Source organism: Dasypus novemcinctus, chromosome 21 (assembly GCF_030445035.2).
Source record: "Dasypus novemcinctus isolate mDasNov1 chromosome 21, mDasNov1.1.hap2, whole genome shotgun sequence".
In the NCBI taxonomy this organism is placed as follows: domain Eukaryota; kingdom Metazoa; phylum Chordata; class Mammalia; order Cingulata; family Dasypodidae; genus Dasypus; species Dasypus novemcinctus.
The window spans coordinates 44,533,451-44,556,380 of NC_080693.1; the positions used below are offsets into that span (position 1 = coordinate 44,533,451).

General features: G+C 48.2%; 1 protein-coding gene across 4 annotated transcripts in view; it reads left to right on the forward strand.

Annotated features, from left to right (window-relative positions):
- The first annotated feature begins 4,317 nt into the window (after positions 1-4,317).
- The window catches only part of TBX4 (T-box transcription factor 4), a 43,141-nt gene continuing 24,528 nt past the window's right edge, over positions 4,318-22,930 (forward strand). For 2 of the 4 annotated variants that reach the window (XM_058283875.1, XM_058283877.1), the window contains exons 1-4: positions 4,318-4,456; positions 5,318-5,365; positions 19,156-19,353; positions 20,206-20,300. In XM_058283875.1, the coding sequence (XP_058139858.1) occupies positions 19,159-19,353; positions 20,206-20,300 (290 nt within the window). In that variant the 5' untranslated portion in view covers positions 4,318-4,456; positions 5,318-5,365; positions 19,156-19,158. Of the gene's footprint in view, positions 4,457-5,159; positions 5,366-15,064; positions 15,237-19,155; positions 19,354-20,205; positions 20,301-22,930 lie in introns of those variants that run through there. The other 2 variants (XM_058283876.2, XM_004460414.3) reach the window with 2 other exon arrangements.

The following is a 22,930-nucleotide window of genomic DNA, read 5'->3' on the forward strand; positions in this document are numbered from 1 at the left end:
TAGTATTCTGAGTGCTTTTCAAATATTTAATAGCCCATTGAAGTAAATGAGTATTAGTTTTCTTGTTTTACAGATGAGGAAACAACTGAGGCCCAGAGAGGTAACGCCCAAGCCATCATGATCCAGAGGCCAGCTCTTAAGCACTGCACCAATCTCCTCTCTCCGCCAGATCCCTCTGAGCCAGACTTCAAGCAGTCAACAGCCTGCCCCATGCTGGCAAGGAGGCAACATTTGCACCAAGTTTCATGATTCTGGGAGCTGGCATTAGAAATCATGGGACTCCAGAAGTCTGAAGATGCCACTTCCTCTTAACTTCCCTGAGCCTTGGTTTCCTTATTTGTAAAATGGGTGTTGAGAGCTCAGGGACATGCAAATGCTTTGTAAACTGTGAAGCCCACGTTTTGGCAGCTATTACTATAGGCAAGAAATAGGCGGAGAGAAGGTGTTGCCATGGAAATAAAGGTGCAGAAACAAAACTGTAAAGGCCATTGCAGGGAAACTGTGAGCAGGGAATTTGGTTCCAAAGTAAGAGCAGCAGGATTGGGGTTGGAAGGGTTTTGGTGTGAAATCTTGGAGGATTTAAGGTGAGATGATGAGTTTGGATGCTGGTGATGAGTTTGGACGTTGGTGACAGTGCTCCGGGAAGAGTGGCCTTGAAGGAATCCAGAAGGTAGCAGGGTTGGCTTTAGCCTCTGAGCTGGGCCTCTGGCTCCTGAGTGAGCTTAAGATGCTCTCCCTAGGACAGGCTGTCTGGGTGGGTGAGGGCTCCAGTGGCATGTAGGGACTTGCTGGCAATGTCCATGAAAGGGAAGGATGGCTCCAGAGGCCAACATTGTGGCTTTTTTTGGAATCCCAGGGAAATCAGACTGTGAGCTTTTCCCATTTGGTGACTCCTCTCAACTTAGTGTAGCCAGCTTATTTGATCCTCCAACAGTTTCGGAAGTAAGTAGACTATTATCTCCCCTCCACTGAAACTGATCTTCCTAAATTCACCAGGGCTCTCTAATTGTCCCCCTTCCCTAATCACTTACATTCTCTTTGACATTCTTGTCAATATTTTACACAGCTGACCTCTCCTTTGCTCTTAAGAAGTTCTCCTTTTTGTGCTGGGACCATACTCTCTCTTGCCCAATCCTTTAATTGATTCTTCTAGAGCCCCTTTGCTGGTTTCCTTTCTTCTTTCCCACACCTTCTGTAGCAGTTTGATATGGTTATGAATTTCAAAAATAGATACTGGATTATGTTTGTAATCTGATCTGTACCTGGGTATGATTGAGTTATGATTAGGGCGTTGAGTCCCCACCCTGCAGTGAATGGGGACTCACAGATAAAAGGACAGAGTTGAGGGTTTCTGATGTTGGAGTTTTGATATTGGAGTTTGATGCTAAAGACTTAAGCTGGAGCCCCAGGAAGTAAGTTCACAGAGGAAAGAGAAGCCAGCCCCAGGAAGAGAGGAACCTTGAACCCAGAGAGAAGCAAGACCCTGAGAGGGAGGAATTCAGGAAGCCTGAACCCTCACAGACATTGGCAGCCATCTTGCTCGAAAATGTGGAAATAGACTTTGGTGAGGGAAGTAACCTATGCTTTATGGCCTGGTATCTGTAGCTCCTACCCCAAATAAATACTTTTTATAAAAACCAACCAATTCCTGGTATTTTGCATCAGCACCCCTTTGGCTGACTAATACACCCTCCAAGATTCTCTTTTTGGTCTCCTTCTTTTCTCCTTCTATGAATTCTCCCTTCGTGGCCTCATCAACTCCCTGTTTGAACCCCCAGCATGTACTGATGTGTAATCACGACTCAAATCAGATTTATCTCTGCCCACTTCTTTCACTTAATATCATCACAACCAAATAGGGCTCTACGATCAAAAGCTGTGTAAATGGATTTGACTGGCTTAAGCAGAGAAGGGATTTGTTGGAGCGATGAGGGAAGTTCATTGATTTGAAAGAAAAGCTGAAGATTCAGGCTCAGAATGATGGGTGCTGGAAGCACAGTATTGTGAATATAATTAATACTACTGGATTGCACATTGAATGTAGTAAAAATGGGAAAAAGTTGTGTATTTGTTACTACTATAAGAAGTTTGTACTCTTTTTTTTTTTTTAAACAAGAAATGATGGGGCTGGAGCAGCTCTGGGGATGGCTTCTTCAGGATGAAGAGTATAGCCTAGCATGCAATGTTTGTTGAATCTGAGGTAAACTTATAGGTAAGGAGGTTAAGGCCAGAGAGGATATTCAACTCTTATCCCTTATTCTTTATGCCATTCTGCTCAAGACTAGAACTGTAGGAAGACAGCATCTGTATGGGTTAAATCGGGTCATGTGGTCTCATCTGGAGGTGGCCCCTTCACTGGCAGTCCCACCAATGGGAATGGTTCTTTCCCTTAAAACTAAAGTTGGGTTCGGAACCTGACAAAGGGAAATGGCCCTGGGTGTACAAAACTACAACTGCCCATCGTACAGAGAGCATACTCCACCTCTGAAAATGTAATAATTTCTTTACCCTTATGACTGGTCTCCTTGCTACCAGTCCCTACCCCAAAATCCAGCCATCTACCCCACTGCCCTCAGTCTCTTCTAAAATACAAATCTGATTGGTCCAGTCCCCTACCCTGTTAAAAGTCCTTTATATCCCTCCATTGTGCTTGAAGTTCTTAATGTGGTTTACGAGTCCCTCCCCAAACTTTACCTTTCCACAAAGTTCATTTCCCACCTCTCCAGCCTCACTGTTTCCAAACAGGATGTATGTACATATTCTACGCCTCTGTACATGTTCTTTCCTTCTCTTGGGATGCCCTTGCATATCCTCTCTCTCAAAGCATCCCTTTCACACTCATCTTTGAAAGATGGACTCAGATATCTTCTCCTCATGGAACCTCCCTCAACAAGCCAGGATGGGTTGTTATTCCCTTTTGTACTCTCATCACACACAGGATGGACTTAGTGCCGAGTGCTGTTTTCCTTCTGCATTTGTTTACAAGTCTGTCTTCCCCAACCGACTGGGATCTCCCCTAAGGTGGGTCCTGAGTCTTCCTCAGCTTCATTCCCCTAGTGTCTAGCACCGTGTCTAGCCTGTAGTGTTTGCTGAATCATAAATGTGCTGCAAAGATAAGGAAACTGAAGGCCAAAAAAACTAAGTCACACACCTAGAACCAGCAGCCTCCCTGACAGAAATGAATTTGGAAAGAGAAATGTGATAAATCAGGTTGTGTTCTGTAATTGCCTAGGTAGATGCTAAAGACTGTTGGGGGCGGGGGGGGGGGGGGGGGGCGGGGGGGGCGGTGTCCTGACATAAAGTGATAACCAGCTATCTCCCTTACTCTTTGAGAAAATAACGCTCAAGGGGCTCAAAGGCCCAGTCAGGAGGGATTTGAAGAGGAAGGCCTTCTGGTAGTTGGGTTCTGGAAGACAAAAAAGTGAGCTGATCGAGAATGCTTGGGGGGTGGCCTTCCGGGGCCTTTAACAACAAGAGAGCCTTTAACAACCAAGTTAGAAGCCCTGTCAGAGGCAAACGGCTGAGCTGACCTCTGAAGATGCTTTCTCTAGAGGAGGCCCCTGAGGAGCAGAGGAACTAGCCAGAAGACGTTAGTGTCTCCAACCACGTTCTCATGAAGCTCAAGGATGCTTGGGGGAGGGGGGGAGACATTTGAGGGAGCCCTAGCTAATTAAGCCTCTACCCCTGAGCGCATGTGAGGCTAATAAGGCCGCCCTATTCCAGGGCACCTCCAGCCGGTCGGCCTGTTTATTGCCCGTATGGAGATCATTAATGCCTCCTGACACTGGGGTCACTCCCAGGGTCAATCCCTGAGCCCATTCTGCAAAACAAGGGGAAATGAACTTCCCAGCACATGTGGCTCAGGCCTGGCAGGGAGGGGGCCCCCGTCACCCCACACCTCAGCTCTGGGAGAGATCAGCACCCCAGGCTGTCAGACCCCCAAAACAAGCCCCCCTTCTCTAGCTGGACTCTGGGGGCCGGGGGTGGGGGTTGTCCTGAGGAAGGGCGAAGTGGATGCCTTCGTCAGGGCTGGGACAACCCCCACTGAGGCCGACCCAACCGACAGACGGTCACTAATCCCCTGGCGACGGGCTTGGGTGGTGTCTGGGAACCGCAGCTGCAGCTCGACAGGGGCCAGGCTCCAGGCCGCAGGTGGCGGGAAGGCGCAGGCCCCGCGGTCACGTGGGCGCCAGCCGGGGCCTCGGCCCAGCCCTCGCCGCTTCCCTGGTGGTGATTGGGCCGTTTGCCTCCCCGGATCCAAGATGGCGGAGAGGGGCGTGCTTCCGCTCCCACCCGAGCTTCCATTGGTGTAGCTGCGGCTCGCTGAGCTGAAGGATGGCCTCAGTAGCCACTCAGGAAACCCCTGGCGGTGTGGCGGCTGGCAGCCCCCTTACCTCACACTTAAGCGGGCAAGGCTGCCTCCCGAATCGTCTCCCGTAGCCTGGGAAGGGGCAAGGTGGGAATAAGAGTCCCCAGCTAGTACTCTGGCCAGGCCCCTTACCATTCTGGGGCCTTTTCCTCGGTAATGACCAGAACTGGGAATCAGCTTCCATTGGCCCAGGAAGAAATCCCGAAAACCCCCAACTAGCTTGGAGGAAATCAATAGGATTATGAGGTTAATGCCAGAGCAGGCCGCGTGACAGTTACCAAATAAATGATCCCAGGAGGACATGGCTGAGGTTAAATGAGGCCCAATAAATAAAGGAGCGTGTTCAAAGGAGAAACTTCAGAAAATACAGGAGCGTGGGGGTCGGGCTTAGAGACTTTTTCCTGTCCTCCCCTTCTAAGTCTTGCTGAATACTCCTGGAATAGTCACAGCGGCGGGCCCTGCCTCCCAGGAACAAACAGATGTGGATCTGAACCCTGTTCCGTGCCAGTGTGGGCATAGCTCTGGAGCACAGGTCCTTGGATGGCCCCATAATCCAACTTCGGGAGCCGGATGAGGGAATGGAAATTCTTTCTGTGGAGGTCTGACCAGCTAGCAGAGCCCCAGCGTGCCTCTGATTCTTTAAAGATAGAGAAAGAACCAGCTGCAGCAGGAGGGGTTGAAGCTAGAAGTTAAGAGGCACTTCCCAAACATGAGCTAGATGGAGGGAGATTTTGGATTTGTGGTCTAAGGGACCTTATGGATCTTGGAGGCAAGGAACAGATTTCCCTGGCTTGCAGTTCAGCTTTTTCCCTTCATGAAATCTGCTAGAAGAAGATTTTGGTCACTGAATAGTGAGCCAGGCCCCTTTTCTAATTTCCTCCAAATCCTCCCACTGATGCCCACATCAAGCCTTCTTCCATTCCCTTTTCCACTGTGCCTGCCCCTTAGAGTTGGAGATTGAAAAATCCATGACTGAAGCACAGAACACAACTCTAGGTGAGTGGCCCAAGGCTAGTAAGGGATGTATGAGGGAGAGGGCAGAGGAGGGGTTGGGATGGGATGAGGGAAGCACCAGGAAACTCCCAAGACACAACTTTTTGGGACTATGAGTGGAAAAGAGATTAGAACGACACAGAGAAGGGCTGTGATGTGGAGAGGGAGTGGAAGGTACCAAAAATGTGTCTGCTGTTGGGGTTTCACTGGACAGAAACAAAGCATTGTTATCATGAGTTACTCAGCTTTGCGGTTGTAAGGTATCTTTATAAAAATGAATCACACTCAAAGAAGAGAGAGAATGGTGTTCTGAGCCTAGTGTGCCAGCCTTACAGTGTCTCTGCTCTGCATCCAGGCTGGGACTACCTCTGGAGCAGTGGGTTTGTGCCCAAGGATGTGGAGTGGGGAGCAGCAGTAGAGGAAGGAGCCTCTTTGCGCAGTGGCCTGTTAGGGAGAACTGTATTCCAGATGAAAGCACGTTTATCCTTATCTCCATTTGTGCTGGGGTTAGTCGTTTGCCTTTTTGGTCAAGGCTGTGTTCCCAGCTAGAAAGGCTCACTGACCTCATCTTTGCACACAAAAAGCTTGCAGTAGAGTCAGTGTGCATAATGCTTTCCATTCCCTTAACAGCGAGTCCTAGTGAGCGAGCAGCCCACTCCCATGGGTTCTGCTGACTTTCTGCCAGCGTGGTAGATGCCACCTTGAGACAGAATTTGCTCTTCTTTGGATCATGAGGAATGCTGGAAGTGTCTCTTTTTTGGGAGTCTGAAAAAAGGAATGATTAAGTTTTCAGTCTCCTGATAGGCATTTTATTTTACTTTTTAGAAAATTGATACTGATTGTAGCTAATAGGTTAAGATCTTGGGCTCTGGAGTCTTAGAGTTTCACTGACCTCTTTTACTGTGAGACCTTGGGAAAGTTTCATTTCTATAACTAATATTTGAGTGTTTCTATGTATAAGGCACTATGTTACAATCATAGAAATCCTGGGAGGGAAGTATTAACGTTATCTCCCCTACTTAACAAATGAAACAGGATTAGTTTATGTGGCCATAGAGCAGTATCATTAAATGTAGGATGCTGAAGTTCCAGACCATTTGGATTCAAATTCTGACTTCATTTCCAACTGTATGACTGGACAACTGACCTAACCTCAATTTCATCATCTGTAAAAAGGGGATTATTATATGCCGACTGGATGAAGTGGTGAGGTTGAGATGAGATAATGGACATCAAGTTCTTAGAATTCTGCTGGGCACACTTAGGTGCTCAGTAAGTGCTAGTTCTTATTGTGAGCCCTTGCAGCACTTTATCTATGTAATATCACTTCATCCTTTCTACTGCCCTGTAAGGTGGCTGATATTAAATTCATTTTACAGATGAGAAAAGAGAGGGTTAAAGTTGATCATGCCCTAGATCCCTCAGCCTACTGACAACCTAAATTGAGGTTGTCCAACTTAAAATTCCAAGGTCTTTCTGAAAGCCCACATACTTTCCCATTCCTGAATTCTAATTTGTTTCAGCCTGTAGTTAAAAAAAAAAAAATCCCTGAGGAGCCAAATTAAAAGCTAACTTTGGATTGTCCATGCTAGGACGAATGGGAGGGAGGGAGAGAGAGAGAGAGAGTTCAGTTGCATGTAGTGTGATGAGGGAGAAGGTCTGACCTTCTGCAGAGAATCCCTCTGTAGATAAGGACTCTGGCACAGAAGGTCTAGACTGCTAGGCCAGCCTAAGCAAAACCCAGATTTGATTATTCATTTCCTATCTCTGTAGTGTCTTGAATGAGAGTTATAGGAAGGACCCATTTGGGTTTTGGGTGAATCACTGCTTCTGCCCTTAATCCTGAGGGGGTTCAGACCAGCCTACCTCATGCAGGTTAGGGATCAGCCCAGCCCAGTCCTCAGTTCCTTCTAACTGGGTATTTCCTGGTTCTTTCTAGTAGAAAGAGGCCTGGGAGACCAGGGTGAGAGGTCAGGTGAGCAGACCTGCATCTTGGTGTGAGGGGAAGCAACTGTAGCAGCAGCAGCTGCCATCCACTTCCCATCCTCCTTATTCAGTCCTCCAGCTCCCAGAATGAGCTCAAGCTCCTGTTCCCACCCAGCTGTCCTGACTTTGGTAATCTGAATGGGATGTGGGTGGGAATCTGGAGCCAAGATTTGGGGCTACTGGGTAACAATAAAGCCACAGAGGACAGTAAATTCTTTGCTGCTTTACCTACCCGTTCCCTTTGGGAGCTTAATAAAGCCACGGCTCACACAGAATAACAGGGCTGGGAAAGGAGTGGGGAAGGATTTTTGTTTCCTGGACTTGGTGGGAAGGTGTGTGCACATGCACAAGGACACATACACTTAGGCTTGCATCTTTCATTTATGGAGTACCTCATGAATTCAGCACCGAGCTAGGACCTTTACCTATGTCTTTGGACTAATAATGACTAACAGTCACTCTCTACCTGCTCAATGATGTCATCAGGAACTCAAGCTCTTTCTTTTGCTCTGATATCCTTAGCATATTGGCTTTCACCCTTCTTTTTTTTAAATTAAATTATTTAATTTAATTTATTTATTTTATTTATTTCCCCCCCCCCCCAAGTTGTCTGCTCTCTGTGTCCATTTGCTGTGTATTCTTCTGTGACCACTTCTATCCTTATCAGCATCACTGGGAAACTGTTTCTTTTTGTTGCGTCATCTTCCTGTGTCAGTTCCCCATGTCTGCAGTGCCATTCTTGGGCAGGCTGCACTTTCTTTCGTGCTGGGCATCTCTCCTTATGGGGCGCACTCCTTGCGCATGGGGCTCCCCTACACCAGTACACCCCTGTGTGGCAGGGCACTCCTTGTGCGCATCAGCACTGCACATGGGCCAGCTCCACATGGGTCAAGGAGGCCCAGGGTTTGAACCGCAGACCTCCCATGTGGTAGACGGATGCCCTAACCACTGGGCCAAGTCTGCTTCCTTCATCCTTACTTCTTGTCTCAAGGTCTCTGGAGGGTGAGAACACCAAAGATGGCATCCAGTATAAAACAAGTCTCTAATTTCTTTGCGTTTATCAAGAAAGCAAAAGATTGCTCACAACTCTTTCCCTCCAGACTTCTACCCTTGATCACATGACATCCCTACCAAGGAGGGAGACTAGGAAAGCAGGGGAGGAGATTTTCATGATTGGTATAGAGCAGTGGTTTTCAACCTTGGTCCTTCTCTTAGATTAGATTCTGACTCATTTGTTCTGGGGTGGGACTTGGCATTGGTATTTATTAAATGCTCCCAAACCTTAGATTTGAAAAAAAAGTGATTGCTTTTCACTACACTATGTAGTCATCCTCAATCAAATCACTCTCTGCTTGGGGCAAGCCACCTTACTTGTTGACTGGGATTCCCCAGCTTTCCATGCAGCCTCTGTTCTCTGTAGATTGGTTATTTAAGTGGTTTACTAATGAGTTTCTAGGTCATTCATTAGTAAATTTGTGGTTAGAAACTGGTTAGTTAATCAACGGTGAGCTAATAGAATGGTTGGTTGGCTTTTCCTCTTGTTTATGTCTGGCACATAGTAAGCACTTTGGAAAATATTTTTTGATGAATGACTCTATCAAATGGAAATAAAATGGAGTGAGTACCTTATCAAATAAGAGAGCAGCGAAACCACTTTGTAAATGGTAAAATACCATATAGATATAAGATTAAAATTTTACATGAGAAATTACTTGAAAAAATTTAGGACCCAGACAACGTTTGTTCCCCCACCCCTCTCCAAATAATTACTATGTTTCCACAAATGGAGAACTACCATTTTGTCCTGCTGCGCATAAACCAGGTTTTGCTCTCAATTATAGCAATTTTGTCTTCCTCCTTTTTCCTTAATCCTAATTTGTCTTTATTCTTGTTTTTTTTATTAGTTTATTTTGGCTACACACCACCTCAAGCCTTTTTGGGAAAGAAGTGGAGTAAAATAAATTTTAAAAATACTTGGAACTAACATTTATTAAACACCTACCACATGCCAGACATTTACATTCATTGACTTAGCCAATCCTTACAAGAGGCAAGTATAATTATCCCTGTTTGATGTAGGTGTTAAGGGACTTGCCCAAGGCCACACAGCTGCTAAGCCAGGATTCAGAGCTAATCTTCAAAACCAAGATCAGCCTGATACCAAACATTAGCACTTTCCCCTGAGACAACCCTACTCAGTGTGATAGATGCTTGGTTTTGGTCATTTATTTGCTTAGCTAGTAGAAGAGGGTTTGTTTACTTTTTTTAAAAATTAAATTTATCGAGGTAAAATTTGAATAACAAAATTAACCATTTTAAAGTGAACAATTCAGTGACATTTAGAACATTCACAATGTTATGCAAGCACCACCTTTGTCTAGTTCCAAAACATTTTCATCATTCCAAAATAAAACCCAACCCTTAAGCAGTTTCTCTTCATCCCCCTATCCCATGGCAACCCAACCATCAATCTTCATTCTGTCTCTATAGATTTACCTATTCTGAATATTTCATATAAATGGAATTATGCAAGATGTGACCTTTTGTGTCTGGCTTCCTTCACTCAGCATATTTTCAAGGTTCATCCATATTGTAGCATGTGTCAGTACTTCATTTGTTTTCATGGTTGAATAATATTCCATTGTAAGTATATACAACATTTATTTATCTATTCATCTCTTGATAGATATTTGGGTTGTTTCCACTTTTTGACTATTGTGAATAGTGCTGCTTTGAACATGCATATACATGTATTTGTTTGAGTTCCTGTTTTCAATTCTTTTGGGCAGAATTGCCAGGTCATACGGTACTTCTTAACTTTTTGAGGAAACGCCAAACTGTTTTACACAGCATCTTAACCATTTTCCATTTCCACTAGCAATATATGAATGTTTCTGTTTCTTTCCATCCTGTTTTAGTTTGCCAAAGGGCTGCCGATGCAAAGTATCAGAAATCTGTTGGCTTTTATATTGGGATTTATTTAGGGTAAAAGCTTACAGTTCCAAGGCTATGAAATATCCATACAGAGGCATCAGCGGAGATTCTTTCTCATCAAAGTCAGCTACTGTTGATCCTGGCATGTTGTCACCTGGTGAAGCAAGATGGCCACCAATCCCTGCAGAGAGCCTTACCCTCTGGGCTTACTTTCTCCTCTTGAACTTGTCCATGGGCCCAGCCTGCTTAAGCAATCCTGTAGTCCTCTCTCTCCTGGCAAAGGGCTTGTTTCTTAGGGCTTCTGTCCTTGCAGCTCAGCTGTGGGAAAAACTGGAATCTTTTTTCTCAAATGGCAGAATCAAATATGGCAATTGCCTTTTTCCTCCCCCTGTGTTTGTTAGTGTGAGTCCATTTATATCAAACCCATCAAGTGGCCAGGGACTCAACCTGAGTCACACTTCACTGAAGCAGTCCAAACAAAAGCCCTAAAACAATTTTATCAAGTAATCTAATTAAAGTCGCACGCTCAACTGAATTCATGCAGGCAAAGGGTAATACACCCAGAGGAATAGATTAGTTTACAAACATTATCTTTCTCTTTTGGGATTCATAAAATAATCTCAAACTGCCATACTAGCCAACACTTACTTAACAACAACAACAAAAAGATAACCATTCCAGTGTGTGGTTTTTTATTTGTATTTCCCTAATGACTAATTATGTTTCATGTACTTGTTGACCATTTGTCTATCTTCTTTGGAGAAATATCTATTCAAGTTCTTTGCCCATTTTTAATTTGGGTTGTTTTTATTTTTTGCTGTTGAGTTATAAGATTTCTTTATATCTTTTGGCTACTAAACTAAACATTATCAGAAATTTATCATATATATGATAGAAATATTTTCTCCTATCCTGTAGGTTGTCTTTTCACTTTCTTGATGGTCCCCTTTGATGCACAAAAATCTTTACTTTTGGTGAAGTCTAATTTGTCTATTTTTTCTTTTGTTGTTCATGATTTTAGTTTCATAGTAAGAATCCATTGCTAAATATGAAATCCTAAAGAGTTTTTCCTGTTTTTTCCTAAGAGTTTTATTGATTTAGCTCTATATTTAGGTTGTTGATCCATTTTGAATTAATTTTTTAATATGCCATGAGGAAGGGGTACAATTTCATTCTTTTGCATGTAGATACCCAGTTGTACCAGCACCTTTTGTTGAAGAGACTATTCTTTCCCCACTAAGTGGCCTTGGCACTTCTGTTGAAAGTCAGTTGGCCATAGATACATGGATTTCTTTTTGGACTCTCAATTTTATTCCATGGTCTATATGTCTATCCTTGTGCAAGTACCATAATGTTTCGATTACTGTAGATTTGTAGTAAGATTTGAAATTGAGACATGTGAGTCCTCCAACTTTTTTCTTCTTTTTCAGTATTGTTTTGGCTATTTGGGACCACTTGTGAATCTACATGAATTTGAGGACTGGCTTTTCCATTTCTGAAGAAAAAGGCCATTGAGATTTTGATAGGGATTGTGTTGAATCTGTAGCTCACTTTGAGTGGTATTGCCATTTTAACAATATTAAGTCTTCCAATCCATGAACATCGGGTGTCTTTCCATTTATTTTGGTTTTCTTTAATTTCTTTTTAACACTATTTATAACATTTTGTACGTGTCTTTCACCTCCATGGTTAAATTTATTTCTAGTTAATTAATTCTTTTGGATGCTATTGTAAATGGAACTGTTCTCTTAATTTCCCTTTCTAGTTACTCATTCCTGATTTCTATTCACAACTGATTTCTACATGTTGATCTTGTACTCTGCAATTTTGCTGGATTCCTTTATTAGCTCTAGTAGTTTTAAAAAATGTATTTTGGGGATTTTCTGTAATAGGATCACACCATCTGCAGAGATAGCTTTACTTCTTCTTTTCCAAGTTGGATGAATTTTATTTTTCTTGCCTAATTGCCCTGGTTGGAACTTCAGTACAATGCTGAATAGCAGTGTTGAGAGTGGGCATCCTTGTCTCATTCCTGATTTGAGGGACAAACTTTCTGTCTTTTGCTATTATTTTTTGTTCTTTATAAATTGATTTATATTTACATTTTATATAAATGGAACTATACAATATGTTATACAATATATAATAGTTCAGAGTAATGCAGTCATACCATTTTTTAATGTTAAGTATGATATTAGCTGTGGGTTTTTCATGTTGAGGATGTTTGTTCTCATCAAAGCAATTTTGGAAAAGACTTTGATGTTTTTCTTTTCTCCACAGGCCATTTATAAGCAAATGCATTATTTCATGAATTACAAGCTACTATATTATTTTATGTACCACTTAGAAGGAAAAATGCTACTAATGAAGCCATGACACACCATAATTATAAGATGCATCCCAATTTCAGAGATGTCGAAATGTGGAAAAATATCTTAAGAGTCCATGAATACGGCATTCCACTCCAGCAGTAGGGGATGTGTGTACACAGCCTTTCTCTCTCTTGCTTGCTGGCTGTTTGCCCCTTCCTACTACCAAAACCTTGCCATGTCTCTTCCATATCTCATTTCTGTACATCATTATGACCCAATTGATATTGATTCTAGTGTAGTCCTTTTTAAGAGTACACTAGATGGTCTCATTATGAACTTCTTCCAGTGACTGTCAACAAATTCTTTCCAGAGTCTGGCTTAATTTTAGTCTTTCCATAGTACCTGATGATTCACTGCTTTCTCTAGTCACCATCCCACACGGTAGGTGGTTGGTTATTCTGTACACTAGTTATTTGCAAGAGACTTCCCTACAAGCTGTTGGAGAAGGATATGTGAGAGGGGTTGAGAGCAGAAGCTGAGGCATAGGAAACAGGAATCCTAAAGACTCTCCTGAAACACTAGGGCATTCCCTTTCTCCACTCTAGGAGGAAGCAGGATTGGGGGAGGATTAAACTTTTCTCCTCTTGGATACCTTTCTCCCCACCCCCACCCCCTTCCTGGTTTGAGACCCTGTGAGATGAACCGTGAAGGAAAGATGGGGTAGGAGAGCTGGTACTGCTGGGGGTGGTAGGGATTCATAGCAGTAGGCGCATTGCCGAGCTGAGTTACAAGCTCCTGACAGCAGAAGCTGGCTTTTCCGAGTTAGTGTTTTGCTTCCTCCTTTGAATGGAGAGTGGAGGTGGGGATGGGTGCCAGCTTTCTATTTCCTAGCTTCCCTGGATGGCAGACCCATCTAGGGAAGGCATTTCCCTGTCCTGTTCCCTTCTATCTGTTTTGTGTGTGTGTTTCTGTATGTGTGTGTGTGTGTTAGGCATGAGTTTTTCATCTGTTGTGCTGATTTTGAGGTCAGAATCTGGGAAGGTACTGATAGAGAGGCTGAGGACAGCCGTAGGGGGAGGGATGCAGCCTATGTTGAGAATTGGGGTGGGGGAGAAATCTGGGAATCCTTACTGAAAGAAGACTTGGGGGCCTTTGTGGATGGGTGGTGGGTGGGCAGGTCTATCCTTGTCCCTTTATTCTGGGTGTGTGACAAGCTATGAGGCTGCTGACATGGAATGAGATGCATGTGGGTCTGTCTGGCTGAAGGGCTGCAGGGTCCTGTGGGGAGGTATAGGTAGGCATGGAGAAAGAGAGGTAAGTGGAGACAGAAGAAATCAGTGCAAGACTGATGGAGAGTCACTGGCCTGCCGGACAGCAAGGTCTAGAAGGCTGAGCAGCCCGAATTTTGGAGGCATAGAGGAGGGCCGTCTCCTAGCAGGGCGCTCTGATCTCAGATCCCTAGACTGGGTTGGTCTTGGACTGGGTTCCCTCCCCTGTTCTCCTGGATATCTGGGAGCTTCTGGCAGAATCCCAGCCCTCGGCCGCAGTTTCCTGGGGAGGCCCAGCCAAGCTCTGGCACCTTCCACCAAGCCCAGGCCCGGGCACCGGCTCAGCGGCTGCCTGGCATCTCCCCGCCGCTGCACCAAGGCCGGCGCCGGGCCTCCGCCCTGCCGGATCGCAGGGCCTGCCCTTCCCCGGGAACGCCCGGGCCGACTCCCGAGGCTCGTCCAGGCCCTGTCCAGCTCCCAGTGCCCGACTGGGAAGGGGCGAGGAGGGCCCGTGAGCAGAGGGGCCGTGTCCAGACAAGGCCGTGTCCGGACAAGGCTGTGCCCGTGCGGTCGGGACGGTACCAGAGCCGAGAGCAAGAAAGCCCGAGTCAGAGCGTGTAGGTGTGAGAGTGGGTGGTGTGCACAGTGGTAGAGCAGCCCCCGAGGTGTGTGTGCGCGGGCTCCCAGATAACTGCGTGCACTCCTGGGAGTGGGGCTCCGAGAGGGGTGTGTGCGGGTGGGGAGCCCGCGGCCTGGGGATCCATCTCCCGGGGAGTGGGCCCCGACACTGGCCAGGCCGGGGCGATCACCCAGTCCACGGGCAGCACCCGGCGCCGGCGTGCGGTCCTCGCTGTCGAGCCCCTGCTGAGAGCCGCGGCTTTCGGGCCGCTGGCCTCCCTTCCCGCCTCTCTAATCTAAACCATGAGGGGCTCCCAGCCCCTACCCGGCTGGCGGGGCCCAAGGGCTGCGGGGAGGGCGCCGGGCGGCGCGGTGGGGAAGCGGGCGGCCAGCGCGGGTCTTGGAGTCCTGGAGCTGTGGAGCTGGGGGACCCTCGATTCCCTCCCTCCCCCCTCTTTTCCCCTCCACGGGGGGCGGCGGGTGCAGACTGATTGACAGCGGCGACGTCAGCGCAGGGGGAGGGGGTGGCCCCGGAGGGAGGGAGAGAGGGGAAGGGAGCTGAGGCCCCAAAGTGCAGCCTTGGAGATTAAGGGCCCGCTCCAGAGCCGGAAAGTGTCCGGCCCCGAGGGCGAGGCGGGCAGAGGGACCCTGACCCAGCGGTCCGTGGTCGGAGCCCGGCTGTCCTGTGCTGCTCGGACCCGAGCCTATAGTGGAGCCACGGCCGCAGGCGCCTCTGCACGCGGCAGCGCAGTTAGGGTGAGTGTCGGGTCTGGCGGGGGAGGGTGTGAGCTGGACGTGCGGGACAGGGGCCACCCAGAGCCCGGGGTCAGGCTGCAGGGTGGGGGACGATGATCTAGAAAGTATACAAGTAACAGGACCGAGGTGAGGACTTAGGGGGTGGCCAAGGTGGCTGGAGGGCGGCGAGCCGTATCTCGGGTCCGGCCGCGGCCTCGGCCCGACTCCTAGAGGTTGGAGCGAGAGCACTCCTCTTTTCTGAGAAACGAGACGAATTGAGCCCAGGGACCCAGTAGCACAGTGTAGAAACGACAGCGCCACCGCCACGGTGGGAGCAAGGATACGCAGCGACGAGCGAAACGGTGACCTTGGAATCGGTGTTTGCAGAATAAGAAAGACCAAGGAAGAGGGCCCGGGTACCAGCGGCGAATATTGATGCAGAAATGTGAGCGATGAGATGGATCACGAACTTCGGAGCCTTTGGTGCAACAGTCTCCTCAAAATTACAACAAGGAACATTGTGTGTATGATCAATAATCAAGAATTAACAGAATGTGAGCAAAGAAAAAGGGCTAAGCGGCATATTTAATGCAGCATAGGGACTTTAAAATGATAATAAAATAAGTCACTTTAAGAATCAAGTGAAAGTAGTAACCACAATTTTAAAAGGATAAAGACAAAGCAACTCCAAATATAGGAACAATGTAATAGGAACCATTGTATTAAAATCAATAGTAATAGTAAAACAAATGATGAAGAAAACTGTAAGACGAAGGTAAACAATGAAAATACTGTTAAGAGTGATACTAATAGTAGTAGTACTGATAGAGTACTATAATATGATGTATTATTAATGTTACTGTGAACTATTAAAACAAATACTAACGAAAATCTTGAAAGCAATAGTAGTATAAATAAAGACATAGCAACAAGAATTGCTGGAGTAATATGACAATTTATGGCCAAGGTCTTAATAGTCCCAGTAACATTATAAATAATGGTATATTAATAAGAAGTATTGTACCAACGTGATGAAAAATAATCAGAGTATTAAGAGCTATAGCAATATTACAAATTAGGACAAAGTAAAAAAGTAGTAATGATGCGATGAAAAATAGCCAGTGAATTAAGATCGGTGTTATTGCAAATAATGATGAAGTAACAAGATATTGTGACGATGTGATGAAGAATATTTGGAGTATTATGAACAATCCTAACAAAACAAATTATGGCAAAAACCCCCACAACATGTAGTCTTATAAGGATGTGAAGAAAATTAACGGGAATGTTAAGAACAATGTTACAAATTAAGGCAGATGCAACAGTTAGTGGAGCAATGTGGCAAAGTATAAACAGAATTAAGAGCCAGCAACGGAAACATTTTAGGAGTATAGAGTAAAAATAAAAATAACGATATATTAATATAACCTATTGGAACACCATCACCAGTAATTATGAAATATTGGTAATAATATTACCGATGTCCCAGCAGGCCCTGGAATGATGGAGCAGTGACAGGAAAGCAGCAACATTTAATAAAGTAACAAACCAAGCCAGTGCTTTCTCCATACACTATTAAAAATTAAAATAGTAATAACTGGTTATATGGTAGGGTAACTATTTCTTAATTTTACCAAACTGACCAGAATAATACCCAAATAGCAACAATTAGAATATTAAAAATAGTTTAAAAAAATACGATTTCTCCAGTGCAACAAATCTCACCGGTGTGCTGTTCTAAGGGTGGGAAAAAAAAAAAAAAGCCATCCTTAGAAAAGGAGGCAGCTGAAAACAACAGACCCGAGCTCAAAGGGAGCGGAGCCGGCGGCCTCGCCCGCGGAGGGCTCGGCGTGAAGGCGAGCGCGGAGGCTGCGGCGAGCGCGGGCGAGGGCCCCGGCTGGGTGCGTGACCTGGTGGTGCCCACGCGCTTGGGCTCGGAGTCCGCGGGGACGGTGGAGACCTCGAGGATGGCCGGCCCCGGTGAGTCAGGAGGAAATTAAAGGAAATTGGCGGGGAGCTCTATGAGGGTGAGCTGTCGCGAAGCCGGTATCGTGGCCGGGTGGCCGAGAGAAAAGGAAGAGGTGAGCCCGGAGGAGTGGAAGGAGAGCACAGCGCAGCCCTGGTCCCGAGTTCGAGCGGCGGGGCCGGCGTCAGTGAACACTGGCGGTGGCCGTGCCCGGCACAGGACAGGATTGGGAGCGTGCGGGGCGAGCAAGACAGCGCCCTGCACGGGTGTGAAAAATGCCCCACGGAGGACCTAGCGGCCAGGCCAGCAATGCGCGAGTTGCCCCCGCACCCCTCAACCCCGGTCCCGCTGGCCGCTGCCTCTGGGACCAGCCGATCGCGGGCGCGCATCCCGGCTGGGCCCCAACTGTAGCCCGGGCCGGCAAAGCTGTATTCGGCTTCAGGAACCAGCGCTGGGGGGCAGAATGCACACCACCCCTTGCCACAACAGAGTCCCCTTCCTTGGGGGTTCCTTGGTTTCTGAGACTCCATTGGGAACTCGTGCGTGGCCGAGGTGGACGCGCGGGTGCTGGCCGTGCCCTGTGAGCCTTGCCCTCTGCCAGCCGTAGCCCGAGGAGGACCTGACTGTCAGTCTTATCTTTATGGGCTTTTCCCAGCTCAGGCTGTCCCCGGCCTCTTTTTATCTCTTTGGTTGCACTTGGCTTGTTTACTTAGGGAGGCCCTGGGAACCTAAGGCTAGGCTCAGGCTGGGAAGGCCAATGGACTGGGTGGAAGAGGACTGAGATCTTCAGATGTGGTCTTGGGCTATACAGGGAGATCCAAGGGATAGCAAAAAGGAGGTAGATAGAGAAAAGGGTGACATTCGGACACAAGGCAGACAGTCAGGCATCAAGAGAGCCCACCAGGACTTGTCCAGATCCAAAAAAAGGGAGAAGAGCTGTCAGGTGGAAAGGGAAGCAGGGATAGTACAGGGTTGTACCCCTAATGGAGGCAGGACAGGCAGGTCCTTGCAAGGCTGAAGTCTCATCCTGAGATCCGGGCAGAAAGTAGGAACCTGGGCAGGGGGGCAAACAGGCCCAGGCACTTAGGTGAGGATAGTTGTGCCCCAGGTTGGGCCCGCAGGAGGCCTGGACCTGGCCTGTGCACTGGACCCATCTGACCAGCCTGGTCCTCAGCTGGGAAGGGTCTGGATTCCACCCTTTCATCCAGAGCAGAGCGCTTTGGAGCTAAAGTGTGAGTGTTTGAGCCAGCCAGCGTGAATGGGAGGGCAAGGCTGGGAGGTCCAGGGCTGAGTTCAGTGCCTTAATCAGAGCAGCCCTAGGAGAATGTGGGTGACTAGGAGGCTAGATGAAAGTGCTGGGTATGTGGAGTGTGTGTAGGTGTGGAAAGAGGGTATCTGTGGGAGCAGGAATGTGCAGGAGTGAAAGCATTCTGTTCAGGGGACTCTGCTGGAGAGTTATCAGAGGGGGTGGGCGTAGGGAGATGGGCAAGCAGAGCCCTGAAGGGCCGCCCATCCTTAGGCCCTTCTGTAGATGCCTCGTCCTGCACCCCCAGCCTAACTCCCCTCTCCTGCCAGCCTAGGAAGTGCCCTGGCTGCCCTGAGCAAGGGTGGAAACTGGAGCTGTTATTAGGGAACAGCAGAGAAGGCCCAGGCCTCGGGAAGGAGGGACTGGGATGCAGCTGGGGTAATGCCTGGACCTTCCCGCAGACCCACACGTCTCACAGCCCCGCACCCAAGGGCAGGCAGAGAACCGCATGGAGACCTTCCCAGGTCTAGAATCCGGAGGGAGGAGGCTAGGGTCCTGCCCTCCTATGCATCCCCTCCCCAGCCCCCAGCTCTGGAGGGGGCGGGGTCCACGTGCGTTCACAGGCGGCCTCCCCGCCCCGCACAGAAACCCCACCTTCGGCTAGGGTGGGCTGCGGGGCTTCTGGCGAGTGTGGACCTCGACAAATGACTTGTGCGCTGTGACCGCAGGAGATGCTGCAGGACAAGGGCCTGTCGGAGAGCGACGAGGCCTTCCGTGCCCCGGGCCCGGCGCTGGGCGAAGCCAATGCCACCGCTGCCGCCAATGTCCCCGAGCCCGCGCTGGCTGCGCCGGGCCTCAGCGGAGCCGCGCTCGGCAGCCCCCCGGGCCCCGGTGCCGAGGTCCCCGCTGCCGCCGCCGCCGAGCAGGTAGGACTGCGTGGGCAGAGGTCGGGCGTCGGGCTGCTGGCCGCGCTGCCTGTGTCCTCCACCCGTGCGACTGAGGGCCGTGCTCGCTTCCAGGGACAGTTGACTAAATCGCCAGCTATTATTTGTTCGTCCTCCCTTGGGCGAGGCTCACTCTTGCTGCCTTTCGGTCCCTTCAACACCTTGGATCCTGGGGGCTGCTCTGGGAGGTGGGGTAGGTGACCCCTGTGGCAACTTAAAGTACCTTGAAAGGGCGGGGACAGGGAGAAGGATCGAAGGAAAGAACGGACCAGCCCTGGAGCCGCCGCGGAGCTCCGAGGCGGTGGAAACCTCAGCGAGAGCCTCAGCGGTGGTGGCCCATTGATCACAATTAACGGAATCTGGCCATGCATGCCCTTGGGCTGTGTCGGTCTGTGGGCACTGACTGTGGGTGCGCACGTGTGGCCGAGAGGGCTTGTGTGGCCCTGGGATGTCAGTGTGTCAGGCCTCAAGTCTGTGGCTAAGTGCGGCCAGGCGCAGTGGATGTGGCTTCCTGTATGTGTTTATGTAGGAATGTGTTATTTACTTGTCAGCATCAGTGTAGCTGCCCCTGCAGGTTGTTTGTAGGTGAAGCCCTGAACAAAGGAGTTTCAGCCACTGATTACATTTTTGAAAATTTACCAATGGTACAAAATTATTTTGTGAAACGAAATCTCAAGGCATGGTCTCAGAGGGCTGGCAGTGCCATGCTCAGTTCCTCCAGTCCATGTTCTTCTTTTCGGGGGCTGAGTCTCCCAGGCGGGCAGGGGAGGGCATCTGACTGTCTTCGTTGGAGCTGTGGGCCAGGCAGACACGAGTCCCCCCCTTTCATCCCAGACCATCGAGAACATCAAGGTGGGGCTGCATGAGAAGGAGCTGTGGAAGAAGTTTCATGAGGCGGGCACGGAGATGATCATCACCAAGGCGGGCAGGTCAGCACTGGGAGAGATGCTTGGGGGTGTGATGGGTGGGAGCGGTGGGGATTCCCAGAGGGCTTCCTTAGCAGTCCTCTGCGTGGCTGGGCAGGAAACCCTTCGCCACTGTGGCCTCAGCCCCTCGGCTGGGGCTTGGGACGGTAGCAGAAGCCCTCAGAGCGCTGGCCAGAAGGAAGCCCTGAGAAGAGGATTTAAGGCAGGGGCAGCATTATGCAAATGAGATGCAAAGGGGGATCAAAAAGCTGGAGGCCACTGCTCCAGCACTTTTGCACCCTGGGGGTCTGCTTTGTCCTTTTCCGCCCCCACCTTTGAGGACTTTTCGGGATTTCTCAGGATTGTACTGATTGGAACATAGAGATGCCCCTCGGCAGAAAGGGATGTATTCTTTTTTCCTGTTTCCATAGTTTTTTTGGGACATGGATCCCCAAGTCTCTCATTCCACCCTCTGTTCTCTGTTTCCAGCCCCCTTCTCAGCCAACGGGAAGGCACTATTGAGCTATGTGTGTTGTTCAGGGAGCAGCTCTCAGGTGGCTGACAGAAAGTGATGATTTATAAAGTGGAAACATCTTTAAAATGTGCTAGTGTCTGTGGGAGAGAACAGGGAGGAGAGGGTGAGAGGAGGAAGACAGACCTCGGGATGGGGCTGCGGTGTCTGGGGTGGGGCAGGGAATGGGCCAAGGAGAGTCCTTATCAGGTGAAGAAGATTGCTGTAGCCAGAGAAGCTGGAAAGCTCGGGTTCAGGAACCCCCTCCCCATCCTTCTAGATACACACACATTTAATTTTGGTCCTGGGGAGACAGGTTAGGTGTGAAAATGTCCCTTTGCCTGGCTGTGGGCTGGAATTAGGCTTTCTGGAGGAAGAAGATCATGAAGCACCCCGAGATCTGGATGAGGGGCTGTTCAGTTCTTGCTCCTCAGCTTATATTTGGGTAACCTTAGGCAAGGTGCTTAGGGGTCTCTGCTCCCACCTCCATCTCTATAAGATAATAGATCCTACTGCATACAATTATTTGTAAAGCACTTAGCACAGCTAAGCCCACAGTTATGTCAGCTAATCAGTCATATTAATAATAATTAGAGCAATGCCTGGCATCCACTTCAGCATTTTCTTCTACTTTTTAGAGAACTGGACTGGTGGCCTGCTATGTGCAGTGTAGGGGTGCTGTGGTCCTTCCTGTCTCTGCTGACCAGCCGACCTTGATCCCCTTTGTTTTCCTTTATCAGGGGAGGGGACAGGGAGGTTTCAGGAGCAGAGTTCCCTGCATTTTGGGGGTGGGGAAGGAGAATGTATTAGTCGGGCCTGGCGAAGGGTGGGGGGGTGGGGTGGACAAAGCAATTATTGAGGACAGTGGGGGCCCCTGCTACTTCCTAGCTGAATGCACTTGGATAAATCATTAAACTTCCCCGAGGCTCAGTATTGCTGGATAAAGTAGAGATGGCGCCAAGTGACCCACTTTACTTTTTGGGTTACTGTGAGGATAAAGTCAAGAGACCATGTGAAAGGTGCTTGGTAGATTGTCAGGTAGATTACAGGTATGAAGAACGAGAATTTATTTCCTGTACCTGCTGGGATGGAGGAAATGAAAGAAGAAAGAGACAGACCCAGAACTTCTACCTTTAAGCAGCAGAAACCACTGTATCTCTTGAAAATGATTGGCCGTCATGGGATTTGGGCATGCCTGGTCTCTGCCATTTTAAACAAAAGGCATTTGTGGTTCTCTTCGGTGGGTTTCCTGCACCTGTGTAGGGCCTCCTCCCTCCATTCCCTCCCCACCCCCAACCCACACACTCACACATACACACACACTTCCAGAGGTGACTAGCTTCTGGTAGATGTTTGTACCTGATTCTGGTAGAGATGGACCGTAGGGAATAATTGTAATTTTAAAATGGCTGTGATGTGATGTTGGCCAATTATGGGTTCATCACAGCCTTTAATTTCTTTGGCAGAAAGTTGTCCTCGTACCAGGTCTAGTCCTTAAGAAAGTCACTGACCTCACCGCCCTCCCCAGGTTCTTACATACCCTCTTCCCTCCTGCAGATCTGCCTGCTCGCTGTCTTCAGTGACCACTGTCCCTGCTCTGGTCACCGTGTTTCCCTTTGTCCCTTCATCACCTCATTCACACAGGCAGCCTCTGAATGTGCGTTGCTTTGTTTGGGTTTCTGGCTGTTCAATAATATCCTGTCCAACTCCTCTCCTTGTTCCTCTAAACTCTTTGTGACTCTATGGGACCGCTTTTTATTTTTTTTAATTATTTTTATTTTTATTTTTTTTATTAAAATTATTTATTTTTACAAATTACATTAAAAAAATACGAGGTCCCAATCAACCCCACTGCCCCCACCCCCCACTCCCCCCACAGCAACACTCTCTCCCATCATCGTGACACATCCATTGCACCCAGTAAGTACATCTCTGAACATCACTGCACCCCGTAGTCAATGGTCCACATCATAGCCCACACTCTCCCACGTTCCATCCAGTGGGCCCTGGGGGGATCTACAATGTCCTGTAATTGTCCGTGAAGCCCCACCCAGGACAACTCCACGTCCCGAAAACACCTCCACATCTCATCTCTTCCTCCCATTCCCCAAACCCAGCAGCCACCATGGCTACCCTTCCCACA